Below are 24531 nucleotides of genomic sequence, written 5' to 3'. Positions count from 1 at the left end.
CTTACATAGGGCCAGATGAGTCTTTTGACGGCGTTAAATAGTGGGAAGCGGGGTAGAAACCGGGGTAGGAACGGGGTAGAACCATAAAAGGAAGGACGGGACGATTGGCGCAGGAGACGCCTCGAGAATCTGCAAACAGCACTGCGTACTATATCTACAGGTAGCCCCCCACTTAAATACAGACGCTGGCATAGTCCATATAACAACAGTCATCAAAGCATGGGATTATCGTCCGATTGTACAGTTGGCCCATCTTATGTCCAAGAAGTAAAATAGCCATATGATAGAGTAGACTCTATAACGCATCCTGATTAAAAGTGTCCAAAGTCCTCAAGAGGTTTCACGAACGAAGGTTCCCTGGCGAAGCATGCATCTCGGGTTGCCAAGCCTGTCGAACCCATGCGGTAAGTGATTATGTCCCATTTAGCTCATTTTCGGTAGCGTGGGGACGATAGCAAGATTTATGCTACACTAATACCCTCATCTATTTTCTTAGGTTGTCAGTGGCCTGTTGCTGGCTTGCCGCCAGGAATGGCGGACTGGGAGCTTACCATACTGCAGAAATATATATCAATTTCACTTCGGGAACAACGCAGCGTTGGCTGAGTTTTTTTATCAGACAGGAAGGGATAAAGAACTTACCTCAAGAATGTATAAATTACAAGCGTAATATTAGAGTTTGGAAAGGCTAATATGCTTTATCTGAATCTATTTACTATACCTCCACTTCAAGATCGTTAGCAGACCACTTAGCACTAGGCCGAGAACAGCGTACAAGGACGTTAAAGCCATAGCCACTGGTCTTAAGTTTGAACAGAGGTTAAGGTTTTTGTTTTAGAAGACAAATAGAGGACGGTCGGTGCCTGAAGTCTTCCCTGGGGTTTCCTGTCTGCAGCGACTGGTCATCAACCCGGTTCAACTCTTTAGACGCCTGATGGGGATGAATTGGATACAAGTCACTTAGGTATTTCATTTCAACTCCATTTAGTATCTCTGCCCTTTCAACGCATAATGATCTACTTGTACTCATGTTCAAAGAACTTGGTGAGCAAAGGAACAATCCAGGATAAAGGACAAGCACACACCAGACAAACGTCCTTGTTGTCTGAAAAAAGATTTCCTTGTACTGCCTAGTAACAAAGCGCTTTATGTCGGTATGGCCATAAAAATGGCCTAAAGTCCCGAATCGAACCCGCCATCAGGAACAGCAGCAAAAGCTTTCTCCGAGCCAAGTGAGCCAACCAGATTCCTACCAACCAGACCTTTCAGCACGAACGCCAAAATGCCTCGCACCTGCAGCTCCCCCGAAACGCTCTGCGAAAAATGCCGCCCCATATACAAGAAGCTCCAGAAGCACAAGCTCCCCAAACAACTAACGCCGGACGTGATCTTCCCCCTCTCAGAAGTCTACCCCTTCGTCCTAAAGCAGGAGTTCCCGGCAAACTGCAGCGTCGAAATCTCCGAGGAATTCGTAAACCAGATCTCCGACGCCATCAAGGCCTGGTGCAAGGAGCGCTACGACATCTATGATGTCGACAAGCTGCGCATTTCGTTCAATGCAACTGATACCACGGATAAGCGGGATAAGCCGATAACGCACTTTGCTCTCATGGTTGATGCGCCGGAGTCCATGATCCTTACGGCTCAGGATATCGGTAAGATCTTTTCGTTTATGCCCAGGAAGTATAGGGAGCGCTGGAGTTATGTGTCTTTTGAGGAGTTTGATGATTGTATGACGTACCATCGGTTGAAGTTCTTTTACTATATGGTTCGTTAAGCAATGGCCCGAGGTTACTATTATGTGCGTTTTCTATAACATGAAGAACATAAGAAATTTCCCCCCCCCTTGTTTTGAGATTTTGTGCAACAATACTCCTACTCACTGGAGTAGTACGTAGAAACATAATGTAAAGCCATACGCGACACAAATTGGGTGTTATTGAGAAACTACCTTATATCTAGGATGGCAGCGAGGCACAATAGCCCTTGCAAAAACAGTCACTAAAGAGATTAAACCCTGTAGCAGATACTGGGCTAACGCCATATCTATCACCCTCCAATAATAAATGCAGAGCGTGTGAATCCAAGGAGGAATTCTGTGGCATAAGGTTAGAAGCTTATTATTTTTAATAAAAAATATATCTAATTCCACGAACAGCTATATTACCCCATCTACAGGGAAAGGTAAAGTGCCTATTTCAAGCGCAACGCGCAAACAAATAGCCAAAACCATTCTGTTTCGCTGCGAGTCTCCCTTGACTCAGACCTGGTAGCGCTCCGCAGGCGCTTAGGGCTGGCTCCACTCGCGACTGGTGTGGCTATGCGTATCTAAGCCTCCAACACCCAACGGCAGTGATCAGCAGTTCGTGAATAAATACCAAGCCTTCCCCGGTCCTCATCTGCTCTCACTTACCTCCATGACTTGAACCATGACATCAACATCAACCTCAACATTCCCCCTCGAAACCCTCCCAACCGAACTCCAATGCGCCATAATCTGCTTCCTCGACCCGATAGCGCTAGTCAGCCTGTCTCAAACAAACACCCACTTCCGCCATCTCATAGACCCAAGCCGCACACACTTCACCGAGCGTCTTCTCGCCCTCGAATGCCGCGAGGCAGAAGGAGGCCCGCAGATTAACTTCTCGCGCTGGGGAACCCTCGATCCGGATCGGAATAGCCCGCAGTGGGAGGCGAATCGATGGGCTTGCACGAGCTGCCTCAAGCTCTTGCCGCATTGTGCATTTGATAATTGGGCGCTGTCGAGAATCGGGTATCGTAAGCCGATTCAGGGGTCGGGGATTGCGGAGGCATGTACGACGTGGGAACCCACGGAAAACGCTAGACGAGCTGCTCAGAGTGCGAAATTTTTGGCATTGATGCATAGAGACCCCGCCCTTAGAAAGCGCTACGCGATCAGCACGACGTGCAACTGGGGCCGGTATCGACCAACGCCCCCGCACGGGATGTCGCCCAACATCGAACTCATGCAACGACACCTCAATTTCCAGGAAGAGGGGATTGAGGAGGTTCAGGGTATGACGTTCTCGGAGTTCGAGAAAGCAAGTGAGGACGGAATCTTTGCCCGCGACGCCCGCGCCGTTGAGGTTCTCCGGGCGGGCGCGAACCGGCATGTGCGCCGGTGCATTGAGTGTCGGTTTCGACGGGGTGAATTCCGGGGCTCAGCGGGGAGAGGGAGGGGGATTGGGACGACGAGGGTGCCTATTGTTGTTGGGAGACAGAAGTCCTTTGGGACGGTCATCGATCGGTATTTCCCTGGTGTTTCGGACGTGCTGGAGAATAAGCGTCCGGATGTCAAGGCGCCTGTTTTCACGATTTATCGACAAGACTCGCTTGATAAGCCGTGGACGCTTTATCGGGTCCGGTGTCCAAATTGCGAGAAATGGAAGGAGCTCCGCGCTTTTAGGGTCGGGGGCGTTTGGCCACGCTGGAAACCGGTTGACCTTTCGGATACGGCGATGCATGGCGATGTTTATCAGAACTGGGATGGGACGGGAGTTACCGAGGGTTCTCTGAACAGTCTCTGCTGCAACCACTGTTTTGTACAGAAGCACGGTCGTGAAAAGCTTGGTGCTGAACTGGCGAGATGGTTCGCGCACCTCATCGACATTGAGCTGGTCAACGCGGGGAGCAATCTTCTCAGTGGCTTCAGAGGTCTCCAGGACTCCTCGCTCCACGCCGAAAGATCCATCAAGAACAGGATCAAGGCGCTTCTCTGGGACATGAAGCATCTCTTCGATAAACGGTCTGACCTTAGCGCGACTGATGTGGCGTTGTTGAGACAGCGAAGGGCGCTGTGGATTGCCGCTGGGGATTTATCCCCTAGCTGGAAACGCCCGAACAAGTGGCATGTTGAGTGGGTGAGGTATTATGATGAGAGCGAGGTAATGTGGTATTGGCTTAAGGCTTGTAAGGAAGAGGTCCAGGAGGAGGGGATAGGCAGTAGACTCGTTGAGTGGGCGTTGGGGCGGGATGAAGCTGCTGCGTCGGGAGTATCGAAGAATCTGATTGTGTAGAATTGTGTTTCCGAGGGTTGATGGAGGAGACCTGGTGTATCTGAGTTGTAACCTGAAGGTTCTCCAACTTCCACCAGGTCAGAACCAGAATCATCAAAAGGGCAACTGCAACAATCTCTTTTACCTGGGATTGCCCTTCCGCTTTGAATCATCATCTCGCACCCTCAATATGTCGCTATCGTACCACCGCATGTGCAGGGCTAATGCTGAACATCGGCCTCTGAGCCAGAGATATACTAGGACTGGTCCTGGCCACCACGGCGAAGATTATCGGTTCGCGCGTCCGAATGATAACGCGCATAGCCATAACAACACCACTAAACGCGTGTATGGACACCCTGGTGGAATGAAGGCGCGGAGAGAAAGGAGCGGACTACGATGCTGATTCCAAGCGTGGGGACGGATCCTGCACTGTGGTAGCTTGGTATTGGTGACGCCGGTGTGTTGTTGAATGAAAGAACGACCGAGTAGGAAATCAGAGGCATTGACCGTACCTAATGTAGCCCGGGAAAACGCGAAACGCTGATCCGAACTGTACTAATAAGTGCCAAGTGCAATCAGGCCGTCATGGGATGGAGTGCATTTGGCGAGTGGTGGGAAGGTAAAGAGTCACTAGGACTGCAAACAGTGTTCAGTTGCTCTAACCGCAGCCACTATCCTCAAAGTCGCCGGTGGAAAGGGCAAGAAACAGGGTAAAAAGGCTCTTCCCTATAGGTACAGCCAGCGCCGACAGCGATAGCTGGATCCCAAGTTAGGCAAGGGAATGGTGTGTATCGTTGAGTGGGTGCTGGTCCAGACAAATCAGAAAGGGCGCTAGTCCGAACAAAGAAACTTGTGGCCTGAGGTGCCAAATCTGTCATTTCAACGAGGCAACGCTTCTGCATCTCTCCATCAACACCAACTATCGAGAACGCATCTTGCGCCTCCTACAAGCGGCATTACATCGTCCTCGAAGGAGAACAAGCGCCATCTCAGGTGCAACACTCGTTCCCATCAATCGTACCTTCCTCAACAACCGCCGCTTCCTCCTTTCCTCTGGCCATACTGCACTCGCCCTGTCCATCGCGTCAAACTGACTCCACTGGTCAGCGACATGCAGCTGTGGCTGATGCCCAGCCCTGAAACGCGTAATCGGGGCACGAAGACCTGCTCTGTCAGCATAAGCATCGGCAAGCAGCCCCCGGCGCAAGCGGATTTCGATCGGAGTTAAGGAGCGGAGTTGCTGCGCCTCTTTGGCAGCGATCGTTGCCCCGCTATATACTGGCGATCGTTAAGATAAGGTATGGGCGTTCGAGCAGTGATGAAACTGTCACTGACCTATTTTTGCCGAAGCTGCTGGGTTCTTCGTACAGTTTTCATGGCCAGGACTGCCTTTGATAAGCTGACCACACCTCTTCATCCACTCAACCTCTATCAGCAAGAAACTATCGATCTAAAGAACGCATCTTACCCATCGCCAACTCAAAACGCACCCGAATCCCACATGCCACATCCAGCAAAAACCAGATGCGCGAGGCTGTGCACGCAAGCCAACCTTCCCGGACAGATTCAACACCAAAGAGCGGAGTATGCACCAACCGCAGTGTCAGCATTGGCGCTCCCACGATGACGAGGCCCTCTTGGCCCGCGCAACGGGGTCCAACCGGGTCCGGCGGGGATTCGTTATCCTGATGCCTAAGCTTGGCATAAGCCTACCCTGACGTTCTACGATGTGGGGCTGAGCTTTTGCAACGGTTTGGTGAGCAAGGCCAGCTGCATCTCATTGTGGTCGGCGGATCTCGTGGGCGGAGCTGGAGGGTCAGGGCTTGTTAGTGAAGGTCAGTGGTTGGGTTATATACCCAGTGCCATCTGCAGGTTGCGCTAGATAGGAGGGGTGATTTTTCGACCTTGGAGGCGTCACTACCATGAGGAGCCAGTCCCACGTATTCTCTGCCTTCGTGGTGTACTTGCTTTTCTTATTACTATCTCAGTCGGTGAAAGGTAAGTCATCCTGCTTTTCACAAAACTACTTTTGCAAGCAAGGCATTGAGACTGGGATCGACCTGACATTCGCAGGATACTCAATCCGCTCCGTCGCACCACGGAGCAACGGCACAGCGCTGCAGAATGTTGCGATCTATACCCCCGGTCAGCGAGTTAGCGCCACCGCGCCATTTAACCTGACCTTCACACTAGAGGAAGAAGAAGATCGGACGATCAAGCTGGCCCTTGAGCCGAACCATGACCTTATGATCCAGGACCCTCATATCAACTTCCTTGGCGATGGAGAAGTAAGGACAGAGTTTCTGCGACGAGATAACCATAAAGTGTTCAAGGGCGTGGCTCACGTTCAATCGCTCGCATACCGATGGGAAAAGGTCGGATGGGCTCGCATGAGCGTCGTTCGCGATGGTCTGGATCCGCTATTCACAGGCGCATTCAGTATCGAGGGCACACAGTACGATATCAAACTCCGGCCCGGCTCATCAAACCAAGCCCGAAGAGAAATGCTCGTCTATCGTATCCACGACGATTCCTCATCACCCAACCCAGCGCTCTCCACCCTGATATCCCTTCAACCCCGGCAATGGACCCCAACCCTCGACTCCTCCGACTTCATCTCCACCATCGGAGACGACTCCGGCTGCCCCAGCGACCGACAAATCGCCCTCGTCGGCATCGCAACAGACTGCACGTTTACTGCCTCCTTTGACTCCTCCGAAGACCTGACCTCCGCTCTAATCGACATGGTCAACACCGCCTCCCAAGTGTTTGAGAGTTCCTTCAATATCGCCCTATCCTTCCACAACCTCTCCATCTCGGACTCCGCATGCCCTTCCACCGCATCCAGCTCAGAACCCTGGAATACGCCTTGCAGTTCAGGAGACCTAAACTCCCGCTTGAATGCGTTCTCGTCCTGGCGCTCGAATCTCCGCGGCGACGATAATGCATATTGGACACTTATGACCGGGTGTCCCACCGGCTCCGAAGTCGGCGTTTCATGGGTGGGCGAACTCTGCGGCGAGATGGGCGTGAATGTTGTCGCGAGCGCAGGCAACCAATGGCAGGTCTTCGCGCACGAAAGCGGACATACGTTCGGCGCGTACCATGACTGTGAATCGACGCAGTGTTCCCTTTCCAGTTCGTCCCGGCAATGCTGTCCGCTCTCGGCGAATACCTGCTCTGCTGGCGCGGCGTACCTTATGAACCCCGTTTCCTCGAGCCCGCAGACGGAGTTCAGTCCGTGTACGGTTGGGAATGTATGCTCTTCTCTTGGCCGGGGACGCGTTGATAGTCGGTGTCTGACGACGAATACGGATACACCCACTGTGTCTGTGGGAGAATGCGGGAATGGGATTGTGGAAGTCGGCGAGGAGTGCGATTGCGGTGGGGATTGCGATGGAAACGCTTGCTGTGATGGGGCTACGTGTCGGTTCCGAGGGGATGCTGTTTGCGACTCGTCCTCTGGAAATGAAGATGGCGATGGGTCCTGCTGTCGCGACTGCCAGTTTCTCTCACGCGGGACGGTCTGTCGCGCTTCACGTGGTGAGTGTGATATCGAGGAAGTCTGTCCCGGCGACTCGGGTGATTGTCCGAATGATGAAACCGAAGATGACGGGAGTTCGTGCGGCGACGATTCCGAAGACCTCTTCTGCGCCAGCGGGCAATGCACGAATCGTGATCTGCAGTGTCGGGAGCAGATATCCGGCGACAACTCCACCATTTCGTCCTGCGGGAACAGCACGGAGAGCTGTATCCTCTCCTGCAGCGGCCCGTTCTCCTCCGGATCGTGCTCCAATGCAGGGACCGTCCTTGATGGCACGCCCTGCTCCAACGGCCTCTGTTCATCTGGTGTATGTCGGTCCGCGACTAGAGACAACCCCAGCAATGAATCCTGGATCGATCGGCATCGAGCCCTCGTTATCGGCCTGTCGGCAGGAATCGGCGGACTTCTGGTTCTGGTTATCCTGGCCTGTCTGGTTTGCTGTTGTTGTCGGAAGCGTAGGCCGAAGAGGATGCGGCCAGTGCCCGTGGCGGGTGCCTTGGCTGAGCGGAGGGCTGGGGTCTTGATGCGTGGGAATAGGGGCTTTGTCCCGGGTCCCGGGGCACAGGTTGCGGGCGTGTATATGCCGCCGCCGGCGTATACGCCTGCGCCGGTAGGGCCCGGTGTGCGGCCGACGGCCCCGACATCTTTTCGGTATGCGTGATAGATGTGGATATAAATCGACTACTTGTTTTTCTACCTAGAATATCCATATGTTGAAAGTATGAGCTGCTGATGGACCCCTTCACATTCGTCTCCGTGTGCTTATCGGTGATCAAGGCTCTTGTGGGCAGCAACCTATGATGCAATTACGATCAATTTGGAGAGCAGTGAATATACCCTGGATGTTCTTGCCATCCTGAGCTTGAGATATGGAATCCCGTTGTCCAATTACGATCACTCCCGTCTTATCTCAACTTTTCGCCCTTATTCCGGTAGGCAATACTCACTGCAAGACCCGCAGTGATTAAGGCAGTGATATATGGCTCTCACTAGGGTTCAAATTATGGGCAACAGAAGAGCTCAAACATTGCTGTTGCTGTATCCTTGAAGACCACTCCGTGTTCGCTTTGTCAGATTGGTGTACATAGGTATGCCTCCCAGCACAGCCTCCAGCCTCTCTCCAAGACCTTGGAAGGCCGAGGCAATGACAATCGGGACAGTGGAACGCCCCACCTTGCCCCACCTTGCCCCGCCGTAAGCATCCTGCATTAGCGGCATGTGTCGTCCAATCACAGGCCTCTGCCGCGAATCAAGGTCCGTGCCAGATCAGCGCCTCGCATAAATCCGACCTCGGGACTCTTTTCTCCCCAGTTCCTCCCCCAAGTACACCTCACGCGCCACATGCAAACTTTGCTTATGCTTATGCCGCAAACCACCACCACAATGCCTGAACTCACTACTTTTGCCGCTGATGATAGGTCCACCTCTGTCGGGATTCCCCTGACACACATGCCACAGCAGGTCCACGTCTGGAGCGCAGACGATGACTGGACGGGCGTCGTCGATCGCCGCGAGAGGAGGAAGTTGCAGAATCGGCAGAATCAGCGGAAGTGGCGTGCGTTCGTCCCTATCATCAGCCACAGCTCTATAGGAGCTGATTCGGGTGGTTTCTAATGTTTGCAGGCGAGCGGAGGAAAGCGTCCGCACGAGGCTCCGGATCCCCAGCCAGCAGCAGCACCGGTACCGGCACCGGCACCTCAACAATATCCCTCGCGGTATACACAGCAAGCAACACAGTCCAGCACCAAGATAATAAAGCAATCGACACCCTCTGCGATCACGCGCCCCCCAACGCCCAAGAATACCTGCGCGCCTTCGAAGCCCGCCTCCGCCAAAGCTACATCACCAACTCGCCCGACCTCGACCACCTAATCGGATTAACACGCCTCAACGTCCACCGCGCAATACGAGAAAATATCCGCGCCATCGGGATGACAATCGAATGGACGAACTGCGACGACAGCCTGTCCATCTTCAACCTCACGCACCCGCACGGCCCCTCTTCCACAGGGCCCTTCACCCTGAACATCGAAAAAATCCCACTCGCCCTGCGCCCCACGCACATCCAGAAAACAACCCCGCACCACCCCTGGCTCGACTTCTTCCCGTTCCCGTCCATGCGCGATACGCTGATCACGGCCTCGGCCGGGCTGCTGTTCGACGACGACGAGCTCTGCCACGACCTCATGGCGTTCTGGGATACGCGGAACACGCAGGCGACGCTCATTGTGTGGGGGGCGAGCTGGGAGCCAAGGAATTGGGAGGTCAGTGAGGCGTTTGCGCGCAAGTGGGGGTGGTTGCTGGTCGGGTGTGAGGAGTTGCTGGTCTCAACGAATGTTTGGAGGAGGAGGAGGGGGGAACGCGCGATTAATTGGGGGAGGGTGCTGGGGAGTAAGTCGGGGGGTAGGGGTGTTTGGGATGTGGTGGTGGAAGGTGTTTAGGTTGGGTTATGGGAGGGATGCGGATATGCTATATGATTTCAATGCGTTATCGAGGGTGTATGGTTGTACCATGTCCCATGGCCCTGGGTGCCCTAGGGTATTTGGAGAGGTGTGGTCCTACTCTGTATGGTTATTGTTTCCAGGACTCCTGTTCCAGACATTCTATTCAAGCTTCCTTGGACCTTCGACCATCTTCGCTACTTCGAAGAGCTGTATATTAATGGAGATGGAACCTATGGTAGCTGCCCGGATACCATGGATTGCCCGGTCTGCCATCCAGCGGAAAAATAGCTCTAGAGCCTCGACTCGAGAGCCCCCGGCGTCGTCATTTTCCGGTGATAGTCAAGGAACCAAAGAATCAGCACTTTCCTTATTATTTTCTTTGGGATTTGTTTACAACACATTCCCAGCTTTGTATTCTAGCTTCTTTAGACGCACCAGCACAGCGGAGGCAATATTCCGGATACACCACATTAGAGAAGCTGAAATGGATTGAAACGGATTGGATTGGAAATATAGCATGCTTAAGAGGGCTATCCACATCCACAAGCCTTGATATCAGGGTTGTATTTACCGAATCACAGCACCATCTTCATCACATCACGGAATACAAGTCCACCAACGAGAGATTGCGATGTCGAAGGAAACGCTGGGCTGTCTTGATATCACCACTCATGGCAGCCCGCCGGCCATCAAGTCCGAGGAAGTGTCTTCCGAGCGAAATCCCTTTTTCCGCCGCACATTCAAATTGTTTTCTTCCACTTCCATCACCTCCAGCCGTTATCAGCGTCGAGACGCCAGCAACTGACTAACGAGAAATCAACATGGCGTTCCTATCTACCCTCCGATCCGGCGGAAGGAGCATCCTTAACTGGTTGTCCTTCTCGAACGACAAGACCCCGGCCCAAAACGAAAAGAACCAGCCCGGTAAATGGGCGAAAGGAGGTTGGAAGGAGCTACAAGACGACGCCGATTTAAACGCAGAGAGCGAGATCACTTTGAAAGAGCCTGAAGAGGGCTGGATAAAAGCAGCGAAGCAAGAAGGAGCCGAAGCCAAAGCCGAACAACTCTCCATCGACGATCTAGTCGACCTCTTCAAGCTAAAGCGATTCACCGGACCCATCGTCGACATCACAGATGAAGAACTCATCGATCTGCCGCAGGAATACTGTACCTCCTCTCCCCTCCCCTCCCTGATCCCCGAATTCAAAAGTGGATGGTAATAACTCTGATTCCAACACCAGACCACGAGTTCGACTTCGCCCCCGACGACAGCCCCGTTCTCGAGCTCGAACGCGCCGCTATCCTGATGTACGGCATGGTCCACGAGGCGGCGAGCGTGGACGAAGGGATGAAACCCAATGACCAGTGCTCCTATGCAACAGAGAGCACCCTGGGCATCATCCTGAAGCGTCGTGGTGAGCCAGTGGAGGTGGAGAGCCAGGCGGACATTGTGTGTTGGCGTGAGAGTGCAGGCAGGGGCACGGGCCGGGGCTTGGTTGTCACGGGGACGGAGGAAAACACGCAGGGGCTGGATGCGAGGGTCGAGTGTGTTGCGCATATGGGTATGTTTGGTCCGATCCCTGCTGCTGCACTTCCTAGTTTCAATTCTGCGAGGAGGGACGCTACTGCGCAACCCTTTCTCAGCTTACATTTGCTAACCGCCTTGTCTCGGACTCGACCATAGCAACGTTCCTCCGCACGAAGAAACTCAAGAAGGCTGTCATGTACGGCTTCGCCTTGGTAGATGAGGAATACGTTATTCTTATGAGGCTCGACGCAAAGGGGAACGTGAGTGCCTCGACGCCTTTACCAGGTTCAAATACTAACTAAAGTATGGGATGGCAGTTGACCGAATGGCGCCCTGCCTTCGCCCCGACATCCACTAATAGACGCGAGTTCTTTGCTATCTCGCGTCTCTTTGGGCGCCTTGTCTTTGGTATGGCGAGGGATGAGGCGCCCAGGGTCCCGGGTTTGGGGTTGGCTGCGAGGATTCGCGGGTTCTTCGATTGGAGGCGGATGGTCTGCATGTAGGTCGGGAGGGAACATCTGCACCGGCCTGGGTGTACGTAGAACTGGGGGGACTTTGAGGATTGGTGGACGGCGCGCGCTCCGTGTTTTTTCATTTCAAAACTGTTTGTTTGTTTTCGCGAATTGCTGTAGCAAAGATGGAGGTATGGGATTCTGTGCACCGGGTGGAGCAGGAGTTTATTGGAGTTGGCGTGAAGGAGTCATGTTTCTTTATCATTTCTTGCTCTATCAGGTATCCTAAGCTCCTTGCATCACTCATTTATGCATGTTTGTCTGGAATCTGCGTTGAGTACGTGGACGAGTAGACTTCCGTTCTTCCAAGCCCACCCTGGCAGCGGCAATAGCAATCTGATTTCTGGATCAAACCAAAGATGTCTATTACAGGTGCGTCCGGCGTACAATGCTGAGGACTTGCTCATCGTTCTCCAGAGGGGCGAAAATGTCTGTCACAGTCGTCGGATTCTCTACTGCGTTGGAAAGTTCAAATCGCGGTAGTCGGAGGAATGCACACTCGGTGGTTTCATCATCTAGCAAAGGAATATCTGAGGTTTATGTCGACACGTTAATCCTCCGCTGATCAGTTGCATATTTCTGAGCTTTTCTGTGCCGATTCCCGAATAGATACTCGGAGCACACTCTCCAGACGACCTTATTGTCCGGCCGTCGAGCTTGCAAGTGGTATTGAGGAATCCGAATTTCATTAAAGCAACGACGGAGATGCACGAGATACTTATACCAGTCGGCCTCGGCGCTAAGCACGCTCCGTCTCCGACATTTTGTTCTTCGCTTCTCGCCGATGACCATGACCAAAAGATATGGCCCAGGGGTTCAACTAAAAGAATGACCTGACCGTTAGCTCAACTACTTGTCATCTTCTTGATGGCCAATCGCAAGATTCTTCCGAATAAGGTTCGGGCCCACGTTCCCCACCCGCCCGCTCGGGTGCAACGTCGACTGGCGATCCCCGCGATTGGACCCAGTATACTTCAAGCATTTCTCCTAGGAAGCAGCGGATCTGGCTGCTATGGGTCTCAACCTCGAGCGTTCATCTGACCACTGATGCGGGCGCGACGTCATGCAGAATTCTCTTAAAAGTTCGCCCTCTCCCTATCAACCGCTGCCAACTCCAACACCGCGTCCATGCATCATAGGCAGAGGATGAGACTTTCCGCCTGCGACAAGTATAATGTGGGTTTTGTTTCAGTACCGGCGCATCTGGAAAGACGTCGAACGTGAACTAGTTCCGGAATGGGTACGTCCACACCTGCTACTGACACTGCTGAACTAACCGGCGCAGCAAGACGTTAGCCGCCCCTGCGAGCACGAGCAGATGGAGGTCCACCACAAGTACGACGAACACCATACGCAAGAGGAAATCAATTCGCTATACTTTAATGATGAGGTTGGCAGCATCGACGCCCACAGTTGGAATACCGCGACCAAATGGATGGCAACGTTGATCGTCTGCTGCATCTCCGGAGTCGTGGCGATGGTGACTGCGATCCAGGCATCGCTTGTTACCGTCATAGCAGCGGACTTTCAAGTGTCGCAGGAGGCTGAGAACTGTGCAACTGGTAAGATCTCTCCATTTATCGTGGACACTGCTAAACCCCTAGGCATGTTCCTGTTCGGCTTCGCTGTCGGCTCCCTCGTCACCGGCCCCTTCTCCGAAACATGCGGACGGAATCTTGTGTTCAGCGTCACCATGGGCCTGATGATGTGCTGCCTCGCACTCTCAGGCATTTCGCACACCCTCGCCCAGCAACTCGTCTTCCGATTCCTAGCCGGCTTCCTGGGTTCCAGTCCGCTAGTCTGTGCTGGCGGCTCCATCTCCGATATGTGGACGCCCGTCGAGCGAGTCTACGTCTTCCCGGTCTTTGCCATAGTCTCCTTCATAGGGACTCCGATCGCGCCAATCATCGGAGGCTATCTCGCCCGGAACAACGCATCCTGGCGGTGGAACGACTGGATCAGCATCGCCGTCACCGGCTTCTTCCTTCTGCTGGTCGTCCTAATCCTCCCCGAGACCTTCCGGCCCCTCCTCCAGCGAGCCAAAACACACGTCATCAGGAAACGGACGGACAAGTGGGAGGTCCCCGAAAACCCCCAATTCAAAGCTCAGCCGCCCCTCTGGCGTAAAATCATCGATGGCCTCTGGCGCCCGTTCGTCCTAACCGCGTACGAGCCCATCGTCGTGCTCTTCACCTTTTACCTCTCTCTCATCTACATCATCCTCTTGAGCTCCCTGAGCGGATACACCTTCATCTTCAGCAATACGTACGGGCTAGACAACGCGCAAACAGGCCTTACATTCCTCGGCATGCTCGCGGGCAACTGCGCCTCAGGCTTCCTGATCCCCTACGGAAAGAAGCTGTACGCCCGAGACCTTGAAAAAGCCATCGCCATGGCGGAAGAGCACAACGACGACCAACGCCGCAACCACTCCGACTCCGACTCCCAGGAGCTCATCAAAACAGAGGACGTCTCCCCGCCCCCAGAAAGCCAGCTCTACTACGCCATGGTCGGCGCCCCCTTCATCCCGATTTCACTCTACTGGATGGCGTATACCGCCCGCCCGGATATCTCCTACTGGAGCCCCATAGTCGGCTCCTCGCTCTTCGGCTTCGGCTTCTCGCTCGTTTTCGTCTCATGCTACCAGTATCTGTCCTCGTGCTACGGCATCTGGACGGCGTCTGCGCTGTCGGCTGTGAACTTTCTCCGCGCGTTGGCGTCGGGTGGCATGTTTATTGCTAGCATGCCCATGTATCAGGCCATGGGCGTGATGTGGACGCTCACGATGCTGGCTATTGCGGCGACGGTGATGGTCCCCGTCCCGTATGCGTTTTATAAGTGGGGGAGGAAGGTGAGGAAGTTGAGTAAGCATGCTTGTAAGGATTGAGGGATGTGGTGGGTACATGTCTTAAACTGTGTTTATTAGAATGGAATACGGATATTTTGTTGGAAGCGGGCGATGGCGTTCTTATTGTTCATAAATCACATGTCTAGCTACATTAGACACAATTAGAGACTGTTCTGTGCATCTTTCTCCGGTACCATCCAAGGTGCATTCCATGGATTTAGAATTAATCAGCCGCAAAAAATTGTTTTTCAGTGGATGGTATCGATGGCAATTTAGGTAGACCCCCAAGCAGAACCAGCTGCTGCCATGGGAAAGGCTTTTCATGTAAGTAGCGAATGACACAATGAAGAAGTCTATTCCTGAAGGTCAATCGGAATCATGTTCCGTGCGAAACCTGTTACTGAACCCTTGTTCCTCATACCGGATGCCGTTATGATTATGGGTGTGGTACAGCGGTATAGAAGGATGATCGTCGCCCAAGAGTCAGTTATCTGCAACATTGGAATCCTGGTCCATCTGTCTGTCCGTGTCCAGGTGTCCAGTTTCGCCCTATCCAGTCCTTCAGTTCAAGCCGGGGTGGAAAGGTTTGAACGGCGCGGTTTTTGTTCCTAGGTCATCAGTACTCAAATCACGTCTCCAGCTGTCTTAGTGACCTGTACATTCTCTGTGTGGACGCACTCTGCTCTGTATAAACTGGAAGATACGAACAGCGGAGAATCGCATCGGCCCAGAATCAGTGGATGTCCCGTTTCCCTTATGTTGTTGCATATCCTGCATTTCTGCTGTTAATATGAATGGCAATGCTCGCTTTGCCTGCCGCGTAGTCCATGTGTTCAGCGTCCGTTTTGACCGGTGCCGCTAGGTCTAGTTGCGCTTATTGTGAAAGCTCTTTGTATTTCTGGACTTTGGTGTCCATGGGTACAATACCATGGTAATTGAAAGAGGACCATGGACAAGGAGCACGGTGAAGGAATCCATTCAGTTTTATGCTTGTTTGTCTCGTTCACAATAGAAGCAATCCAGCTTGTGGACCATTGGAATAATGGAATTTCCTTGTTTTTGTTGTATTCAAGTATTCCATTCAACTATCAATGGCTCTTGAGTACAAAGGCACGGTGGCGCCTTCACCCCATTAACAAACAATGCATTGAACTAATATATAAAGCATGTCATAGTCGCCTGGTATTCAACCTCAAAAAGATATCTCGCTAATTGTGTTGAGTGAGAAACCTACCCACCATACCTAGGTACCATCCATACATCTCTACATCACAGACCAACCCAACACATCTCACCAACTCAAAATGTCTAACACTACATCCACAGCTCATACCATCCGCCCCCGTACGCGGCAAGCAGAAACAAAGGACGAAAAATCTGAAGTCCTCCCCTACTTCCTAGGTGTGGAATGCGACTCCACCACCTGCGCGTTCTGCATCGTGCGGCGCAGGCTCGAGAAATTGTCGATGGCGATGGCAATGGCTGATACCAGTACCCCTGACCCCGTATATTCGCAAGGTGACGCGGATGCGGACTGGGTGCACTTCTCACCCCACGAGGCGGACGAGATGGGAATGCAGGGGGACGGGTCAGGCTGGATTTCCAACTTGAGCTTGAGCTTGGATGGTGGTGGAAGCCGGAACCGGGGCCGAGACGGATCGGCTCTTTTGGTCCTGCCTGAGCGCATCCTCCTGACCTCGCCAGATGACGATGGGGAATTCGCCCCGGGCTTGCAGTTCGTACTCTGGTCTATAACAGAGGACCAGGATGAGGATGAATTTGAAATTGAGGTTGGGATTGGGAATGAGAATGAGGATAAATACGAAGATGGATATCGCGATGAAGAAGAAGAGGTGTCCATCAATATGAAAATGGACATGGACATGGAGATGGAGATGGAAATGGAAGACATGGAAATGGAACCCTGCACGCGGATGCCCAACTGGAGGTCTGCGGCATGGGCACCGCCGCCTGCCATTATCGAGGAGGGCGAAGAGGACGAGGATTGCGAGGTTCAGACCGAGCCTTCTGCTTCGGGGTGGATTCATGCGGGACTGCTCCCGTCCAGCGATGCTGCGGCTTTGCGCGCGTATTATTCCGAGCTGGATAAGGGGGTGAGGAGGAGGTCGTGAGATTGTTGGTTTCTCTTCCCTCTGGGGTTTCTGATTTTCGGTTTGTTTTGTTGGTGTTTGTCTTTGCTTTCCTTGGTATATTTAATGAGAAATATGTATTGCGAATGTCCACTCTTTTTAAAGTAACTTAATATCTTAATTTAGTCTTCTATGATGTTGATGTACGCGACATAGAGCACTTGCTGTTATGAAAGTTGGTGTAGGATATTGTGTATAAGAAGCTGGAGGGTATGCTGCCCCGACCGCGCTTCAGTTAATAACAAATAACCTTCGTACTTTCAGAAGGTGGTTGTAGAGTGAAGCTAATGGAGTCCCGGGGGTTCCGTTGTCCTTTTTAAACTGTGGAAGATAGGTAGATGACTAGGAGTATTGGGATCACATCTCCATCTCCTCCTCAACCTCCGGCCAATCCTCCCACCCATCCTCCCACAACCCCGCCAACCGCTCCGCCTTCTCCCCCCTACTCAGCCTCCTACTCCTCATAATCTTCTCCCACCTCTTCATATCCCCATCATCAAGCAAACACCCATCCAGACACTCCGTCACAGCCTGCACATCCAGCCCCTCCCCAATAAACACCAACTCCTGCCGCCGATCTCCCCACTCACCCTGAAAGTCCCGACGAATTGACTCAGCCACGTCCTTGTCCTCCGGCCACATGGCCTCGCTGACCTCTGCGAACCAGGGGCCCCCGCAGCCCACTGTGAGCATTGAGCCCGCTTGGCTCCATTCGCCGAAGTGCGCGGGGCGGGTGGCGAGCCAGAAGAAGCCTTTTGAGCGGAGGATGGGTCCGAACGGGCTGGCTCTTTTGTTGGATAGGATTTGGGCTTGGTCTTTGATTGTGAATTCTGATATCTCCGATGAGCTGGAGTTGGAATCGGAGTCGGAGTCTGAGTCTTGGGTACCGGCTTCGGAGGAGTTCTCTTCTTCCTCTTCTCCCTCTTCCTCTTCGTTGTCGTCGTCGTCGTCGTCACCGCCATGCTCATGGCTGTTCAGCGACTGGAGCAGGATGAACTTGTCATGGATCAGCGAGAACAGTTTCCGCGGGTGGAACGGTCGGCGCGCAGTGTAGACGAAGTTGTTGATGCCGTATCTAGCGCCATGTTAGCATCACCAATTTCACATCCCAACCAAGATAAGGAAAACACGAGAAAGAAATGAGAGACACACTCCAACGTCTCCGGCCTAGGCGCAACCCTCTTCCCCACCCCGGTCGTCAACACACTCATCTCATGTAAACTCCTCAACCACCCGGCCCCACTCGCAGCCCTAACGAAATCAAACCGGCCCGTCCCAAGAATCTCCTTGACATCAACCTTGGAGTAACTCGTCTCAATAAGCTTCGCGTCCGGATTCAACATGCCCACCAGCCGGCGGATCTTATCCAGTGTTTGCTGCTCAACAGTCTCGACCTTGTTCATGATCAGCACATCCGCGAACTCGATCTGGTCGACCATCAGGTCGGAGATCGTGCGCTCGTCTTCGGGGATTATGGCGTCCGACCCGTACCGGTCCGACAGGAACTCGGCTGTGTCGAAGTTGGAGAGCAGATTGAACGTGTCGATTACGGTGACGGTTGTGTCGAGGCGCGCGAGCGTGTGCAGGCCGCCGATTTGCGCTCTACCCCCATGAAGCCCGAGTCAGCATGGGATCGTTAACAACACAAGGGGATGGGAATGGGGACACACATCTCCTCCAACACCCTCCGGTCATCTTCGTCCAGTCCACTCCCTCCCTCAACCCCAGCCATCCCACCCCCTTCAACCTCCACCATCGCCTTACTAAACTCCGCCGTAAACGTCTCCGCCACCTGCATCGGCTCGCTAATCCCCGTGCTCTCGATGACAACATAATCGACCTCCTTCTGCTTCGTGAGCCTTGCGAGTTCAGCTAGCAGATCGCCCCGCAGTGTGCAGCAGATACACCCGTTCTGCAGCTGGATGAGCTTCTCTTTCGTCTGGGAGACTTTGTGGTGCGTTATTAGGGCGGCGTCGATGTTGAGGCTGCACGTTGAAGGGGTTAGCGGGGGACTTTGACTGGGAAGAGGGTATGGGGGTGTGTGGCGTACGAGCTCATGTCGTTGACGATTACGGCGATGCGCAGCCCGTGACCTGGGGATTTGAGGATGTGTTCGAGGAGGGTTGTTTTGCCGCTTCCCTGTGCAGCAGCACTGCTGTTAGTTCTTTTCACTGGGTATCATTTTGGCAGAGGTGAGGCGGCGTACCAGGAACCCCGAGAGCAGGGTAACAGGGAGCTGGCGAGTTTCCGGGGCGGCCGTCTCTTCGTCCTTTGCTATCATCTTGCTTGATTCTGCAGATTAACCACGATGGCTTATTGGAGATTCTCGTCAATGGATTGTGCGAGCTTTTTGATTACTTTGCATGCTCCCTCATTATATACAGCTACCTTGCTGGCACGCCGAACCCTAGTATGCCCCCAAGGTATCTCGCCTACGCGCCATGACCGGATTACAACGAGGCGTATAGTACACAGTGTAGCTGGGAGCCACAAATTCTGACATTCGCGTCGACCTGATTCGTTGGTCTGGTCTCCAAGGTACTTGGCCCCGTGCTCGCAGGGTCCCCGGTTAGGGTTACGGGTGCATAACGAGAATCAGAGCGTTCCTTATTGGCTGCTCAGTTTACCAACGTTAGACGCGATAGATTAATTATTGATTGCACTACATGCAAATAGCTATTTTAAATATGGCCAATAGCCGCATTTTGAATGTCTGGGCTGATATGCAGCACCATAGGGTATCTAAGGTTAAGTCCTCAACGACCCCGGCCTACCGCATACCCAGCTAGCCGGGGCTGGGAGTGCTAAGCTATGCTATTCTTTTGTTAGGCTGCCTGATAGAAGGCAAGCCTCCAGCATGCCATACTCGGATGAATGCTCTTCGGGGATTGAGTATGCGACCGACGGGAGGGCGACCCTGCGACAGCTCGCGTGCCCCTATTCTTACCACCACGGCCATTAGTTCTCTCACGTATCTTCGAAGTGTATAACAGCCTCGGTAGGTTATTTGATTCTCCGGACTCCTGGAAAAGTTGGAAAAGCGCAGCAACATCGCGAACTTGAGTGCGCATCAGCTCGATATATATATTTTGGCCTGGGCCCAGGATTTGCTAGGCTTGTACCAACCACCACTACCTGAGCCGACGCAGTGGGTTAAATATGGCAACCTATATGTGTCATCAGAGAATAAGATGTCCCATCGCCTGCAGCGACTTGAGCAAGCGACCTGGCAATTTTTCATCTGTCGCTCAAAGGACGATTGATGGATCTAGATAGTGTAGTCTGAACCGAAAAAACAGACAAAAAGCAGTAAACAAGCTTAGGACTCTAGAAGGGAGATCCAGTGTCATTCTAGAATTGCATCGCAATACGGTATTATCCAAAGAATACCAGGGCATTCTTGGTCGTCACGTACAAGGTTGCTGTTGATCCGCTCTTCTCTAAAGACTTTGCCTCATGAACCCTAACTATGCATTTCTCAATGTGGCGATACCATGCAGGTACTTTTAGGTACCCTGACGATGACTTGGCGCTAGGCGCAAGAGTGTAATGTTATCTGGATGGCGACATCAAGACCATTGATTTTCAATCAAGCTATAACATACTGGCACATGCATGAGCCCTAACGATAAGAGAGGTACCCCAAGATGCCAAGATGAGTGGCTTATCGCTGAACTCCCCAAGCATCCACTAAGAGCTTAGCATTCCCCACGTGCTGGAATGTCATACAAAGTATGGTCGGCGCCCAGTACTGACAATGCGCCCCCTGTCTTGAGCGTTGGCTGTCGTGTGATGGCAAACTCTCCTCAGTTTGTAGGTAAGGCTGAAGTCCAGCCGCTCTTCCAGGCAGCAGGGTATCGCAGGCTGGATGAGCCTAGACTCTAGCAAATATTCTATATCGACTGATATAATATTCATTCGCAAAGGCGCAACAAGAGGAGAATTTTGAGGGGATAAGAAACGTGCATGAGGTTGGAGTACGGAGGACCACTCCACTTGATGCGGGATGAACCCACCATCAAGCAACAGATAGAGGCTCGAAGCACACTTCGTTTCTTTCACATGTGTTTACCATTACTGCACTTCGGACAAAGCGACCTACCGGCTATTCGAAGGAGCTCAATTTGGTGCGCCCGCTGGCTATCCATGGATCCGAAGTCCGAACAGGACAATGAAAGCGAATCCGGCCCCGACGCCTCGAAGTCGAAGTCGAAACTGACGACTAGGCCGCCACATCTGGGCCTCGCCGTTCGACAGCTCCAAACGTCTCCGTAGCTGGACCTCATTCCGAAAACCATTTTGCCAAGATCCTCCTCTCCCTTCTTAGCTCTGCCCGACCGCGAAGAGGCGCAATGGACCCAATCATGTCCCCCACAGACAAACGTGCAACGGAGCTCGGGCTCCGCAGAGATTGGGGTAAGGTATCATGAATCTGTGGAACGTCGACCGAAAAGATACAGAGCACGGATAGATACCATGCATGAAGACCACCGCTTTATCGGTTCTCCATCCATAGCCCGAGTAATGGAGAACCATCGCGGTCCGAAACCTTATATACCCCCACAGCCCTACTCCAGCATCCAAGACATGCAAAGGACTTGGCGGATTCAACAGGAGAAGAGCAGCGCACACAAGCACACTCAAGAAATGCCAACCATGTCGACCGAGCTTGACCATACTTCTCTGCTTGGCCGGTTCCACGCACCGTCGTCAACCCTCTCAAGAACAAGAACAAGCACGAGCAAACGGTCCTCGATATCAAAGAAAGGGACATCGAAGTTGATGGAGCTGCGCCCGAAAGGTGAGACGCCCTACCACCAACCATACCATACCATGCCACTCCTTGGCAGCACAGCACAGCTGAACGGCCTCTTCCACCGTCCCACGCCAAGCCAGCTAACAACCAAATCCAGGCCCCCTAGTCCTCCTCTCCCCGACAAGCCCAACCGAATTCAAGAAACGGCAGCACGCCCAAGCCCAGAAGCAGCAGCGGGACCGCATGAAAAGCGCCCTGGACCGGATGGCGGCGATGCTGGAGGGCGCGCGAACCTCTAGCGCAGATTCGGAAGCAGGAGGAACCGCAGCAGGTGGCGTGGATGCAGGGACGGTGAGCTGTGGGACTGGGACTGGGACTGGGACGAAGGTAGGAGCACCCGACTCGACTGTCTCTGGAGCAGGCCAATCTCCTTGTATTGCTGGGGCACGCGCTGACGGGACAGGCTGAACTGGTTGAGGCGGCCGTGGAGTATATTGAGCGGTTGCAGGGGCGGATACGGGAACTTAGCGAGGGCGAGCGAGGGACGGACCACGCGATTGGCACTGGCACTGGGACTGATACTGCGACTGCGACCGGCGGCGAGTGAACCACAGCCATGAGATTGGGGTGGTGTGAGATATGGTAGGCTAGTCTCTAGAGTCTCGGGGGTATGTACATAACGGAAGCGTTTAGCGATAGGATTTCACCAGATAGCGGGTCTCCAATGGCATGCTGCTTCCCTTGCACCCTTCGAGACTGTTCTAGAGCATCTGACACTTCTGCTCGAAGCATGCTGGCACCTTCCTCTTGGATTGGGTCGAGGGTATCAGCGCCAAGCAGGCCAAGAAGGCATACGAGCAAGACGCACGGGAATCCCCGACCGGGGGCCACGTTCCCTCTTAGGGCTGTCTGATTGGCGGCTGGCGTCTTCCAAGTGAGCTTCGCCCTGGTCAAGAAACCACGCGGAGCATCTTGGCGCTCGGCGGACATGGTTGCATTGTGCAATGACAGGTTGGCACGCGAGATGCCTGCAGGTGTCAAGCAGAAGCAGAGCAGACCAGGAGATGCTGACGCCCCGTGGTCTTACCCCTACGCCGTATATAACCTGGCCCGATCCGGTCCTGACCTCCCTCACGAACATCCATCTTGGTATTCTCCCTAAAAGAAAGATGGCCCTCCACCAGTACGACTGGATCCTCGCCCTCGGCACGATCTTCGCCTTCCTCGACGCCTGGAACATCGGCGCCAACGATGTCGCCAACTCGTGGGCTACCTCTGTCTCCTCCCGGTCTGTCAAGTACTGGCAGGCCATGGTGCTTGCGACCATCATGGAGTTTGCCGGCGGGTGCGTCTCCTTCCAATCCATCCCACTTTACCCTGTGTATGGCATACTCACAGTGCACCAGTATCGGCGTAGGCGCCACCGTCGCCGACACAATCCGCACCAAAGTCGTCGACGTCGACCAGTTCGCCGAGAACCCCGCCCTCCTCATGCTGGGCATGCTCTGCGCCCTCGTCGGCTCCTCTACATACCTTACCTTCGCAACGCGCATCGGGCTCCCCGTGTCAACAACACACTCGATCATGGGCGGCGTCATCGGCATGGGCGTGGCCCTGGTCGGCGCAGACGGTGTGATCTGGTGGGGCGGCGACATCAATTCCGGCGTCGTGCAGGTGTTCCTGGCATGGGTCATTGCGCCGTTCATCTCGGCCGCGTTCGCGAGCATCATCTTCCTGTTCACGAAGTACGCGATTCTCCTGCGGAACAAGCCAGCCATGAAAGCGCTCTACACCATCCCGTTCTACTTCTTCGTCACCTGTACGCTCCTCGCGATGCTCATCGTCTGGAAGGGCGGATCGAGCCGCATCAAGCTCAATGGCGGCGAGATCGCCGGAACGGTCGTGGGAACCGGCGCCGTCATGGGCGTGCTGGCCGCGTTCTTCCTCGTCCCGTGGCTGTACCGCCGCGTCATCCTCGACGACTGGCAGATCAAGCCGTGGCATCTGCTGCTCGGCCCGCTGGTGCTCCGTCGCGGCGAGGTCCCGCCCCATCCCAGCGGCACGCACACCGTGCAGAACTACTACCGGGGCCACAAGACGCTCGAACAAATCCAGGCCGAGCGCGCCGCCGGAAATGACGTCGAAACAGCGGATAAATCCAAGCTCGGCATCGGCAGCAGCGCAGACGCCTCGCCGGAAATTGAACCCAAGCCCGACCCGCGCCTCGCTGCCTCGCCTGAGCCCGAGGAGTCCGACGCGGTGAACATCACCGGCCCACGCCCAGAAGGGAAGGGCAAGTTCCACCCGGCCGTCCTCTTCTGGCAGGCGAAGCGCTTCTTCTTCCGCGGCATCGAGCAGGACGTCGTCTCCATGCAGAAGAAGCGCAATATCCTCTCCGGCGACCTGGAGATGGTCCACGCCAACGCCGAGCACTTTGAGAACCGCGCCGAGTACATGTTTTCGTTCTTGCAGGTGCTCACGGCGTCCACTGCGAGTTTTGCACACGGCGCGAATGATCTGTCCAAGTATGCCCCTGCCCTTATCTACCCTACCCACCCTGTCCTGCCAGCCCTAACTTTCTTGTGCGTTTGCTAAACTACTGCCTTGTAGTGCCGTCGGCCCCTACGCAACAATCTACAGCATCTGGCGCACCGCATCCCTCGAGGGCTCCGGCGGGAACGGCAAGACCGACGTGCCCTACTGGATCCTGTACGCCTCCCAAGTTCCCCT

General features: G+C 53.8%; 10 protein-coding genes across 10 annotated transcripts; 8 read left to right on the top strand and 2 right to left on the bottom strand.

Moving 5' to 3' along the window:
- Positions 1 to 1282: 1282 nt before the first annotated feature.
- On the top strand, positions 1283 to 1777 carry DSM5745_02708 (uncharacterized protein; the record flags this gene model as incomplete). The annotated part of the gene is made up of 1 exon (XM_026744724.1): positions 1283 to 1777. One exon carries the CDS (start codon positions 1283 to 1285, stop codon positions 1775 to 1777), a length of 495 nt encoding a protein of 164 aa, XP_026605590.1.
- A 652-nt stretch (positions 1778 to 2429) lies between these two features.
- On the top strand, positions 2430 to 4037 carry DSM5745_02707 (F-box protein; the record flags this gene model as incomplete). The annotated part of the gene is made up of 1 exon (XM_026744723.1): positions 2430 to 4037. One exon carries the CDS (start codon positions 2430 to 2432, stop codon positions 4035 to 4037), a length of 1608 nt encoding a protein of 535 aa, XP_026605589.1.
- Positions 4038 to 5941: 1904 nt separating this feature from the next.
- On the top strand, positions 5942 to 8224 carry admA (ADAM family of metalloprotease ADM-A; the record flags this gene model as incomplete). Its single annotated transcript, XM_026744722.1, has 2 exons — positions 5942 to 6017; positions 6093 to 8224. The coding sequence occupies 2 exons, from the start codon at positions 5942 to 5944 to the stop codon at positions 8222 to 8224; spliced, it is 2208 nt and encodes a 735-aa protein (XP_026605588.1).
- A 722-nt stretch (positions 8225 to 8946) lies between these two features.
- On the top strand, positions 8947 to 10004 carry DSM5745_02705 (bZIP transcription factor; the record flags this gene model as incomplete). Its single annotated transcript, XM_026744721.1, has 2 exons — positions 8947 to 9118; positions 9187 to 10004. The coding sequence occupies 2 exons, from the start codon at positions 8947 to 8949 to the stop codon at positions 10002 to 10004; spliced, it is 990 nt and encodes a 329-aa protein (XP_026605587.1).
- An 824-nt stretch (positions 10005 to 10828) lies between these two features.
- DSM5745_02704 (uncharacterized protein) lies at positions 10829 to 12038 on the top strand (the record flags this gene model as incomplete). Its single annotated transcript, XM_026744720.1, has 4 exons — positions 10829 to 11174; positions 11249 to 11569; positions 11692 to 11795; positions 11853 to 12038. The coding sequence occupies 4 exons, from the start codon at positions 10829 to 10831 to the stop codon at positions 12036 to 12038; spliced, it is 957 nt and encodes a 318-aa protein (XP_026605586.1).
- Positions 12039 to 13221: 1183 nt separating this feature from the next.
- On the top strand, positions 13222 to 14934 carry DSM5745_02703 (uncharacterized protein; the record flags this gene model as incomplete). The annotated part of the gene is made up of 2 exons (XM_026744719.1): positions 13222 to 13287; positions 13333 to 14934. The coding sequence occupies 2 exons, from the start codon at positions 13222 to 13224 to the stop codon at positions 14932 to 14934; spliced, it is 1668 nt and encodes a 555-aa protein (XP_026605585.1).
- Positions 14935 to 16199: 1265 nt separating this feature from the next.
- DSM5745_02702 (uncharacterized protein) lies at positions 16200 to 17027 on the top strand (the record flags this gene model as incomplete). The annotated part of the gene is made up of 1 exon (XM_026744718.1): positions 16200 to 17027. The coding sequence occupies one exon, from the start codon at positions 16200 to 16202 to the stop codon at positions 17025 to 17027; it is 828 nt and encodes a 275-aa protein (XP_026605584.1).
- A 375-nt stretch (positions 17028 to 17402) lies between these two features.
- On the bottom strand, positions 17403 to 19326 carry DSM5745_02701 (CobW domain protein; the record flags this gene model as incomplete). Its single annotated transcript, XM_026744717.1, has 5 exons — positions 17403 to 18120; positions 18198 to 18647; positions 18716 to 19030; positions 19096 to 19184; positions 19252 to 19326. The coding sequence occupies 5 exons, from the start codon at positions 19324 to 19326 to the stop codon at positions 17403 to 17405; spliced, it is 1647 nt and encodes a 548-aa protein (XP_026605583.1).
- A 3129-nt stretch (positions 19327 to 22455) lies between these two features.
- DSM5745_02700 (uncharacterized protein) lies at positions 22456 to 22791 on the bottom strand (the record flags this gene model as incomplete). The annotated part of the gene is made up of 1 exon (XM_026744716.1): positions 22456 to 22791. One exon carries the CDS (start codon positions 22789 to 22791, stop codon positions 22456 to 22458), a length of 336 nt encoding a protein of 111 aa, XP_026605582.1.
- Positions 22792 to 22970: 179 nt separating this feature from the next.
- DSM5745_02699 (inorganic phosphate transporter) lies at positions 22971 to 24396 on the top strand (the record flags this gene model as incomplete). Its single annotated transcript, XM_026744715.1, has 2 exons — positions 22971 to 23146; positions 23208 to 24396. The coding sequence occupies 2 exons, from the start codon at positions 22971 to 22973 to the stop codon at positions 24394 to 24396; spliced, it is 1365 nt and encodes a 454-aa protein (XP_026605581.1).
- Between the last annotated feature and the right edge of the window lie 135 nt (positions 24397 to 24531).

The sequence above is a fragment of the Aspergillus mulundensis genome (assembly GCF_003369625.1).
Source record: "Aspergillus mulundensis strain DSM 5745 chromosome Unknown scaffold_2, whole genome shotgun sequence".
Classification (NCBI taxonomy): domain Eukaryota; kingdom Fungi; phylum Ascomycota; class Eurotiomycetes; order Eurotiales; family Aspergillaceae; genus Aspergillus; species Aspergillus mulundensis.
Note: the sequence above shows the minus strand (reverse complement) of the source record. Positions and strands in the feature narration are given on the sequence as shown.